Here is a 10,188-nt window from a genome sequence, read left to right as displayed (position 1 = left end):
TTGCCCCCTCCGGCGCTTCGGCCCTTCTTCCCTTTGCTCTCTCCCACCCCTCTGCTCTGCTCTGCTCTGGCCCCCTTCTTATCGCTCGTTTCAAGTCTCTCCTTGATGTTACCGGAATAACGAAGTCGCATAGTCGTTCCTAGCAGTGTGTTCATTGTTGATTTCTCTCCCTACCTACTCCCTACTTACTCACCTTACCTTACCTCGCCGTCACCAGTACCTCTTGTTGTACCTCACCTCTGCCGGCAAAGAAGACATCAAATGCGAAATCGACCACCTTCTTTGTCGCACACCCAAACATCCATCTGTCCTACGAATGAATTAAATACGAGCTTCTTCTTCTTCTTCTTCTTCTCTTTTTCCCTTACGCTTTAATTCTGCTGCTTTTTTTTCTTCTTTTCTTATTTTCTTCTTTTCTTCCTGCTTGCTTCACCCAATCCCCCAATCCTGCATCCCCGTCAAGCTCTCGATGGGTGACAACTACGACCGTCCTCGTGGCTAAGAAAAGTATCCTTGTTGTACCAACATAATCCAGTCTGGTCGCCCGTACTTATTTCCGCTGTACACACTCACGCACTCACATACTCTCTCTCTCTCTCTCTTTCTCTCTCTCACATACTTTTACCGAGCACTGCCTGGCCTTCTTCCTCTCGACCTCCGCGCTGCCTGTTCTCTCTGCCGCCCGGTGGAGTCTCAATTGCGTGTGGCAACTCCCTGCGCTCACGCTTCCGTTCGTTTCTATTATTTGCTACCAGGCCGATACTTACTTTGCTGCTCGGCCAATTCGCGTGGGCTCGCGCGCCGCCACTGATTTGATTTGGTTCAACAGACCACAGAGAGAGACTGACCGACAGATTGACAACGGCAAAAGAGAGAGAAAGGACGGCCATATCCAGACTGGACTGAAGACGAGAAGCGTCTTTTCCTGCCTCGAACTGTCTCCAGCGCCCGGGATTCTTCTTCTTCCTGCGCTCCCCCACGTCCTGGAGCTGTGTGGGGTTGGTTGTTTACCTTGCCCGTTGCCGTTGGTTGGATCTCTCTCTCTCGCTCTCGCTCTCTCTCGGTGCTTGTTCTGTTGTTGTTTACTACCATCAAATCCAGCCTTCGTTTCTCTACTCTCGTTTCTTCTACTCTATACCGCACAGCTAGCGAGCTCTCTCTGCTGGCTGTAGCACCGGCCTCGTCTCGTCCGATCAAGTCCATCTCTCTCTCTCTTCTCTCTTTCTCTCGCTCTCTCCGCGCGACGCAGTGCCGGCCGGTCCTGTCGTGGTTAATTACTGGAGCTTCCCGCCGCCATCTCTTCGGTCTTACTTTCTGCGAGCTTCGCTGACGACTCTCCTTTCTCTGTATCTTGCTCCGGTCTTTTGTTTTTTTCCCCTCTATATATTATATTTCTTTATATGAGCTCTCCAACATATGCGCATTCGTTACGTTACCGTTTCACACTGTACATGACCACCAGCTGGATATGTCCCATCAACAGGATAAACTATGGACGGAGGAGGAGAGGGTACTGCTTTCATACCAAAAAATATCCCCCCCAGTTTACAAAATGTTCAATTCGCTGACTTCTGCTTTTTCTTTCTTGTCTCTCTTTACAGAACTTTCTTCTCACGGAGATATTGAAGAAAGCAGGCATCTCCTCTGCATACCTCTTCAGTATCATCAGAGAGAATCGCATTGCCCCAAGTTGGATGGAGATACCACTTCCGCCAGGTAAAGAAACCGACTTCCTTCTCCCTCTCTCTTCAGACTAGTCTTTACATGCTGAAATGCATGGATTGAGATAAACCCGTGTTTAATCACTCTGCGCTCCTGTCATAACAGCGGTTTTATTAACTTTTTATACATCCAGGCCGATCACTTAGCTCCTGTCAGACCGCGTTCTATCGCATGGAGCAGGAATATGCGAGCCAGTACAGACAGAGCATTCCCGGCCCGCCTGCTCCGCTGCAAATGTCTCCGATAATCCGAAAACGACCTGCGCCGTCTGGAGAACGGCCGCTGGCCTCTGCTCCCCGTGCCATCCAGCCAAAACCCCATACCTCTGATACCACACGATACTCAATCTCCGAGGTTCGTACTGGGGTACCAATTCCTCGTGCCCCTGATCCTCCTCGTGGAGACACTCCTCGTAAAAGGGGACGACCAAGCAAGGCCGAAATGCAGCGCCGTCGGATAGCTGAGGAAACCCGTTCCCAGGCTCACTCTGCCTCTCAACAACCGAACAACACGACACCCAGACCAGGATATGCTGCGGGGGGTTTACCCGCAACTTCTCCCGGTACGTCGTCACAGGGGCCGCCGTACTCCCCTGCCATGGGCCAGCGAGTGCCTCCGGAGCAAATGCGTGAACCCGATCCCCCGACCCCAATGAGTGTACAGTATCATGGGACCGAAACTCCTCCATCTCAGACACAGGACATACAAGTCCAAAGAGGGCAACGACCCCAACAACAACAACCACAACAACAACCACAACCACTGCTGCCGCGAACTGAAGGTGGCCGGCATCTCCAGGAATCACCCATGATTGTAGAGTCAAGGGACCCGAACAGGCCAGCTCAAGGAGCTCATCATCCGCAGACTGACGTCCCAGCAGGCAGCAGTGGCCAACGACCGGATACCGCGCCATCAGCAGCCACAACAACGCCTTCTGGCCCATCAAAACCGGAATCGCCTGGTAACCGGGAACGAATTTCACCAGAACAGCCAGATCCAAGCCCAGAGGAGGATAAAGGGTCATAGCGACACGCAGAGGGCACACGTATCATGATGGTATCAACGATACTTTGTGGTGCGGGCCCCCTTTGCAGCTGAACTCTGTGGTGGATTTGCATACGATATAAAAGGAGTAATGAGGTCAAGCGAGACATTTATTTTCCCAATGAACTCCAAGTCATATTATATACAATGACTTGATGCGAGAACGTGACCAAAGGTGTTCGCAATTGTTTCGTTTTTTTATATTTTATTTTTTATTGCTTTTCACACACACCCCTTTTTACTGCTATGTTATTCGATTTGTCCTTTCCCCTTTTCCCCAAACCACAGCGCCTATCTCCCGAACGAAATCACGAATCCCCAGCCTGACTCAATCCGACTTGGAATCTATCCTACCGCCCGGACTCTCACCGCCCCCCTAGACACACCTATCTACCCACGGAGCATGTGCCTTTTTTTTTTTTCTCGGAGATCTAACGGCCGATATTTCCCCACCCCCAGCAGGAACAGTCCTTGTTCCCATTCCCAAACTTTCCTTTTATGCTACTGGAAGAGGATTCCTGACGAGACCGTGTCTCTTCCTCTTGGTCTAAAAAATCGCGTGGGAGGCAAATCTGATCATTTAGCAAAAAATTTTCTCATGGACCTGCTGCTGTATTTGCCTTAAAATTGCCAGTTACCTTGCTTTTTTATTTTTTTTATTTTTTTTTCTGCTTTCTTTTTCCTTCTCCTTAACTACTTGTTATTCTTGTTTTTATTTGTTTTCTTTTTATTATTTGCTTTGTTTTATCTGCCTTCCGCTTGGACGGTGCCTTGATCTGATCCCGTTAGCCGAGTGGTTTGGACACCTCCCGAGCGCTAATCGTGGATTATCCAAGCCAATCGAGCAAATTTCCCCCCTTGAGGATTGTCAAATTACAGGAACCCCTTGACCAGTGTTCTCTTCCGGTATACCTATTCTGCAACGAATGAAGTTACTCTGCATCCTGCAATGAGAGATTCAAAAAAACTGATCGAGATAAAATGACGACTCTTCCTCGTGATGTCGACTGCCGCTGCCAACTCAACCATGCGTGTCCGCGCCTTGTTTTTTTACTTCTACATTTATCATCCCCTTGCTTTTTTCTTTCTCATTCGTTTGGCTCATATCCATTTCTCCTTTGTACTGCTGTAAGTGTTTACATGCGCTGCTTGTTTGCTTGCTTGCTTCGTTTACTTCAAAAGCTACGCTCTTAATGAACAATGTACGAATAGATTTGGCCTATATTTATCTATGAATCAACGATATCCCATTCAATTCAGCTAATCTTCCTTTCAATCAATCACACCGGTTGTTGATCCAGCTCAATCCTTCTTACAGCTCCTCCTACCAAGTCCACCCTCGTAAATACAGGCCCTCTTCCAGAACCCCCCCCCCCCCCCCCCCACCACCACCCACCCTTCAACGAACAAGGTTATGTATGGCCTTCATCTAATTGACTTTCTCAGGCCAACAGAGCAGCCATCACTCCAGCTCTCTAAAAAGCTCATTCTGTTATCATCCACAAGGAAGGGCGCTTTTACCTAACACTTTTGCCAGGGGGCTTCAAGGACGAGTTGCGAGTTGCCTATTACGGTTTAGCGCCAGCAGAGCCGCTTCCCAGGCTATATTTGATCGCTCTTATATCAACCGCGGACGCGCAGAACAGGATCTGGTCAGGTCGATGAGTTCCAGCGGGCTAGCCACGCAAGCACAAAACGTCACTAATTAATATACCATGGCCTGTCTTATGCTCGCACCTAAAAGTCGGGATTAGCTTCTCGGGAACGGGCGAGCGGTGATGAAATAGTTAAGTATTTGACTAATATAGCTAATAATACTTAGCTGTCTTAACATTAACGGCCGCTTTGCCTCGCCTCGCCCATTATTATTAATATTATTGGAGAAACGAACGGCTACACATATATACCCTCCCGTGATGCCGCTATCCGAGTTCGACCGTGAGTAATACCTGCCCGTGAAATGGTGTGCATGTTGTGGCTGCCTGAGAGGGCGGAGGCGAGAGGGCTACCCCGGTATCAGCTCTCTCCCGTCGCCCAAGGAGGAGGCGATTAGAACGGCTCTTACTGTCCGCTGGAAGCTTCTACGCCCGCTTCCATCCCCACCGCCTATTTCTGAGCTGGACTGGACCCAGAGCTTCCTTGTTTCAAAGCTGCATTGTTTCGGTCAAAATGGCGATGTAGTATCATCATATGTCAACGGGCCTTTTTTGTTCTTCAGACGCACGGGCCTTTTACTGTTTATATGCTGCTGCATAAACACCCCTATTCGCCCATATCGCAACCCATTGCATGATGCAGTTGGGTTTGGATACTGTGTTGGCACGATATGATCCAAGAGAAATTGCACGAACAAAAGTCTTCGGGTTTAGGAAAGATGAAAGAGTCAAAAGCACTCGCTTAGCTGCTCAAGGGAATGGGCGGCGCTCTAACTGAGTTGACTGACTGACAGGTACCGGGGGGTCTCGGGGCTGCGAAGGTGCTCGGACGGAATGGCGAACTTCCAACTGGACAGCGCAGCGATTGGGGTCCCTTGAACTAAAGCGCCAGGAGACGCCTTCGAGCATGGGATCTTATCCCTCACGGGCCATTTCTTTCAGGGCTGCTCCCTGGCATCCCTTGAGATCTACCAATCACGTGAGATATTCATTCGCATAAAAATAGGCGATGCAAGGGTTTCTTCGCGGGCTGTTTTTGGTGAGGATGAGGAGGACCCTGTCCTTGATTCTGATTCTGGGCCGGGTATTAAGTTATCACTGTTAGTTATGTGAGTGCGTCGTCGGGCCACCGGGGCGGTTCGTGGATGAGGATCCCTTTCTTCCTGATACAATGCGCGCACATCCGGAGTATGCGAGAGCATGCAGCTAATATTGGATGTGCTTATCATTGAGATATACCGTATCTGCAGGGAACAGGATGTACATAATGTACATCCCATACATTGTACTTACATACTAAGTAAGTATGGAGGGGCGTTTTTCTTATGGATACGGGATGACAAGCATGTATCTTGCATAAAACAAGCAAGCTTTGTTCCGCGACTACCCATCAACTGGTATCCTCTCAGAGGTGAGTCTACAATACAAGGTCGAGCCATTAAGTTAAGCCCTTGTGCAACTCTCTGCCTATCAGGAATATGTTAAGCATAAACAGGGCGGACTGATTTCTCATTTTCTATTTATAATAGTTAATGGGCAGCGTTGCTTGATGATACTCATATTCCATAGCACAGGATCATTACTTGTCTCATCCATGACATTTGATGCTCAATGAGACCTTCATCCGAAACCCAAAGACGCTCACTCGAAGGAATAGGTAACCATGTCCGATACACGATGCAAGTAACGGCAGGTCGCTGCTGATACCCGCCCAAACGGGCCTCCAGTTCGAGACGGCACGGACAAGCCTTAATTTGCTTTAGCCGCCGGACAGGGAAGCATGCTCTGCAGTACTTATATAAGGTGCAAAGCGCAATCCATCGTCGTATGACATGGATATACGTAAAGGAAGCACCTTGAGAGAGAAAAAAACGAAGAGAAAAATCCCCACGTCAAGGCTAGCACAACACGTATGCAGTTTCCTCTCGGGGTCTAGTGCCATCGAGCTTTTGACAGGATATTGCTGGTAAGATCAGGAAAGTTTGAAAAGTTTCATGAATTTAGACGCCTCGGGGTCTGTGGCGATCGTATCAAAACTCAAGGCAGACCAGGATAAGACGAAACAGCCGGATGGTTGGTTGACTTGTTTTTTTCTTTTGGACCGTTTAAGGGGACTGAACGCCGGAGCATGGATCGGAAGTAGGCTGATGCAGTCGTTTCATGTAGCAAGGGGTGCGGAGTTATACCCTTACAGAGCTAGCTGAGCTGCCTATATATATTCCTACATTATTCCCGCCCTGCAGCCCTCGCAGAGAAAGAGCAAAAAAGGAAATGAATTAAAGCGAAGCGCAAGATGGCAGAAGAAGGGGGAATGGGGGGTGGAATATTATACTTGATGTATATATTGAAAACACGCTAAAACATGACTTCATGTGACAAAGCAGAGAGAGAGAGAAGAAACCAGAAACCAGAAGCAGGGGCGAAGAACCACCGGGCCTGATCAAACAGTGCCGGCAATGCTTAAATCTCTGATTTCCTGCAGCACCTGTTCAACCTTATTGTCTAGGTTGCCAGATGCATACTCCTCTCTTGTGTCTGAGTCAAGGTACTGCTGGACCTGGGCCATGCGGCTGTACGCCTCGGCGCAAAAGCGGAGCTGGATCTTGACAAGAGCCTCAAAGGATGGGTCGAGATATGGGACACGCAGATCAATAAGCTGCGGTAGCTCGTTGTATAGCTGTTCATTTAATTGGTCATAGGCCTGTTTAGCCATTTCAGCATCCTTTTCGGCGCGCGGTAGCTTGGAGGCATCCTTGTCGGGCTTTTCCACGAGTTTCTTGACCTTAGCTCGCATGGAGTCATAGTCGAGGAGTTTGTGGTTACGTTTCTTGATACATTCATTGATATCAGGGAAGTATGCGCAGAAACGAGAAATAGGGTCGAGGACGGTCGTTCTAAGGAAGTAATGTTAGCATATCTGATCTGGTGCATGGGTGGCGGTGGAACGAACCTGTATGGTCCATCGAGTGCCTTTATTGTCTCTGCATCTAGATCTTCAACGGCCTGTTTGTAGCTTCTGCTCACGCCGTCCTTGGCTCCAGCATCACCATAGAAAGCATCAATAGTCTCCGCAATTCGCATTTGAGAGGCAGTCATGGCTGTCAACCTGGTTAGCAGCTGGTTCTCAGGAAGATTGCACGATGGGTATTTACCTCGTAACGAGTCCAGGTATCCCTTTGCTTCCTTCTGTAGCCTGTTTGCAGCGGATTCCATTGTGCGATATCTTCTTTCTTCAATCTCATAGTCGCGATCATTCGTCTTCTCAACATGGCCTGTAATGATGTGATACCGAGGAGTTAGCCTCGTCCAACAGGTGTCCAAGGAGTCCAAAGCAATATGCAGAGGGTTAGCCTACATACCAGTCTTCATCATCACCTGGGTCGTCGCCCGGTTGACATTCTTCTTGAAGCCTAGAAGAATAACCCGCATCAGCATTGGTCGTGAATATATCCGGGACCATACTCTGGGTTGCAAAGAGTAGGGGGGAAGCGTATGGAGCCGTCTATCATCAACGTACCGGCCCAAGACATGGTTATTAAACTGTCGCAGTTGATAGCAAGATATTAAATCAAGCTCGATAGAGCGCAAATAATGCGATTCGAGGTGTATCCAGTGGATAGTCGAGGCAAGAGGACAGGCCGATATAAGGGCGTCCGTTCTGTAGCGGGGCAGTGATTGGTTGCGTGTCGGTACGGAAGTTGCTGTCGAGGGAATCGAAGGTGGTACAGTACTGGTAACGATGCGTCGAGGCCAATGAGGGCTAATTAGCAAGACCGCAGGCTTGTTTCTATGTCTCTGTCGCGGAAGATGGTATCTCAAAACGAGCAGCGGGAAGTGGGAAGCAGAACGAGGCTCTTTAGCTCATCGACGACGGTTTTGGCCTGGGCAGGTTTTGAGTCGAAGGAAGCGCCCAAAGCTGTGGCTTAACTAAGATGACGAGGCTTGGCGTTTTTGTGGCGCAGCAGCATGTCACGTGGACGGAGATGAGGCCGCTTCATCTTTCTTACTTGGGTTGATTTGATATTCGTCAGCGAGTGCCAGAGGCAGAAGAAGGATGGGACAGACGCTGTTTCAGGCAAAGGAGAGCATAGGGGATTGGTTCTCATGGTTTGCGAGGCTGCTATCAAAGACCGGCTGTGCCACCTAGCTAGTGAGAATAACCCTGTAACTAGTTATCTAAGTATACAACTGCCTTTGGCAAGCAGGGGGACTATGCAAGTATCAACCAATATGAAAAAAAGGTCCCAGGCTGCAGCGGCAAGGCAATAATATATACCAAACTCGAAAAAAACAAAGAAGGAATGAAGAAGAACCAGGCCAAAGCGAGATAATGTAACCAAGACGAGGGACCAGACATGATAAGATCAGATAAGATCATGAACCGAGAGGAAGCAAATTGGTTGATTGATAACACGCCCAACACCTCGCGCCAACGCCCGAACCGACGGAAAACATTTCTTATTTTCTAGTCTTGCTTTATCTGCCTTCCATCGGACGTTCCCCGACTCCAATTCGCTGATCGTCGGATGCAAGTGATTGGTACGGATGCATCCGTTCTGATGGGGATATGGGACATGCTAATGTAAGGCAGCAGTTCGTACCCAGTCGGTGGAAGAGACTGGATGGAGAATCAAAAAAGAAAGTAAAGTAATTAAAACAAGCAAAAAGGGCAAGCAAGTTAAGGCGGAACAGTGGCTCCGTAGTTCGTTGTTTATTCCGTCCTGTGATTTGCTTTTCTTTGCATTCCACTTTTTCTGTCTGCTGGTCAGTCCCCTCGTGTGATGCCGGCCACGTTGGGAGGGCTGGTGAGTATGCGTAAGTAGTAAAAATAAGTACATAGTTAATGGTCGAGCCGATCTAAAAAAAAGGAAGAAGACGAGGAACAAATAAAGAAAAAAACACAAGCTAATACAGATAAGCAGTGAAGCGCTGGTAGATCGAATGCGGAAATGACGTTGTGTGAAAGCATGTAAGGGTGTACTTTATGTGCAAAGGGCGGCGATATAGACAAGGAAGAAAAAAAAACAGGATAAAGACAATAAAAGAAAGGAGCCAGCCAACGAAGAGTGTGAAGAGGAGGGATGAAGTGATGGCAAACTGAGAAATACGTTAAGTCATATATCTAATCAGTCGTATAATAGCGAGTCCAATTCAATGGGGCAGGTAGAAGCAGCAAGACAAAAAAAGTCCATATCACGTATCCCTGTGCATATGAGTTCATCGCCAGCCAATGCCAATACCTTTTCGGCATGTGAAGGGGAAAGGAGAAGGGATGGGGAATGGAAAGGGTTTGTGTTATTGTTGTAAGGAGACCATATATAACGGCATTGACCGGGTTATCGGTGCCAGGAAAAGAAGAGGGAGGAGGAAAAAAAGGAAATTATACGTTAGAAACGAAGAAATGATCATAATTCATTAGACCGAGCAAGCCCTCCGGGGAGAAGGAAAAAAAAACCACAAACCAACAAACCAACCCATTGGCAGAAACTAAACCAAAGAATCATCATCGTCGTCTGTCTGTTTATCTGTTTGTCTGCCTGACTGTCTGGTTATAGGCATAGATGAGTAGGCCAAGGAATTAAGGAATCGGCGGAAGCAGGTGAATACGACGACCACCAAAAAGCAAAACGCGGAGATGGGAAATGGAAGGGCAGGGAAGAAAGGGAGAAAAAGAAAGAGAGAAAAGCCACCCAACTGGAACCAGAAGTATGTCGGTTTGAGTCAAGTCAAGTCAGATAGCCAGCTCAGTTCCCGTTCCTTTTTTTTT

The 10,188-nt window shown here is 48.3% G+C and overlaps 3 protein-coding genes across 3 annotated transcripts; 1 reads left to right on the top strand and 2 right to left on the bottom strand.

The window, feature by feature from the left end:
• Positions 1-321: 321 nt before the first annotated feature.
• TRV_05602 (uncharacterized protein) lies at positions 322-1,681 on the bottom strand (the record flags this gene model as incomplete). The annotated part of the gene is made up of 4 exons (XM_003020263.1): positions 322-427; positions 616-989; positions 1,012-1,379; positions 1,570-1,681. 4 exons carry the CDS (start codon positions 1,679-1,681, stop codon positions 322-324), a joined length of 960 nt encoding a protein of 319 aa, XP_003020309.1.
• A 212-nt stretch (positions 1,682-1,893) lies between these two features.
• Positions 1,894-2,748, top strand: TRV_05601 (uncharacterized protein; the record flags this gene model as incomplete). Its single annotated transcript, XM_003020262.1, has 1 exon — positions 1,894-2,748. The coding sequence occupies one exon, from the start codon at positions 1,894-1,896 to the stop codon at positions 2,746-2,748; it is 855 nt and encodes a 284-aa protein (XP_003020308.1).
• Positions 2,749-6,861: 4,113 nt separating this feature from the next.
• TRV_05600 (uncharacterized protein) lies at positions 6,862-7,856 on the bottom strand (the record flags this gene model as incomplete). Its single annotated transcript, XM_003020261.1, has 3 exons — positions 6,862-7,315; positions 7,372-7,693; positions 7,781-7,856. 3 exons carry the CDS (start codon positions 7,854-7,856, stop codon positions 6,862-6,864), a joined length of 852 nt encoding a protein of 283 aa, XP_003020307.1.
• Between the last annotated feature and the right edge of the window lie 2,332 nt (positions 7,857-10,188).

This window comes from Trichophyton verrucosum, assembly GCF_000151505.1.
Source record: "Trichophyton verrucosum HKI 0517 chromosome Unknown contig00435_1.f1.exp, whole genome shotgun sequence".
NCBI classification, from domain to species: Eukaryota; Fungi; Ascomycota; class Eurotiomycetes; order Onygenales; family Arthrodermataceae; genus Trichophyton; species Trichophyton verrucosum.
Note: the sequence above shows the minus strand (reverse complement) of the source record. Positions and strands in the feature narration are given on the sequence as shown.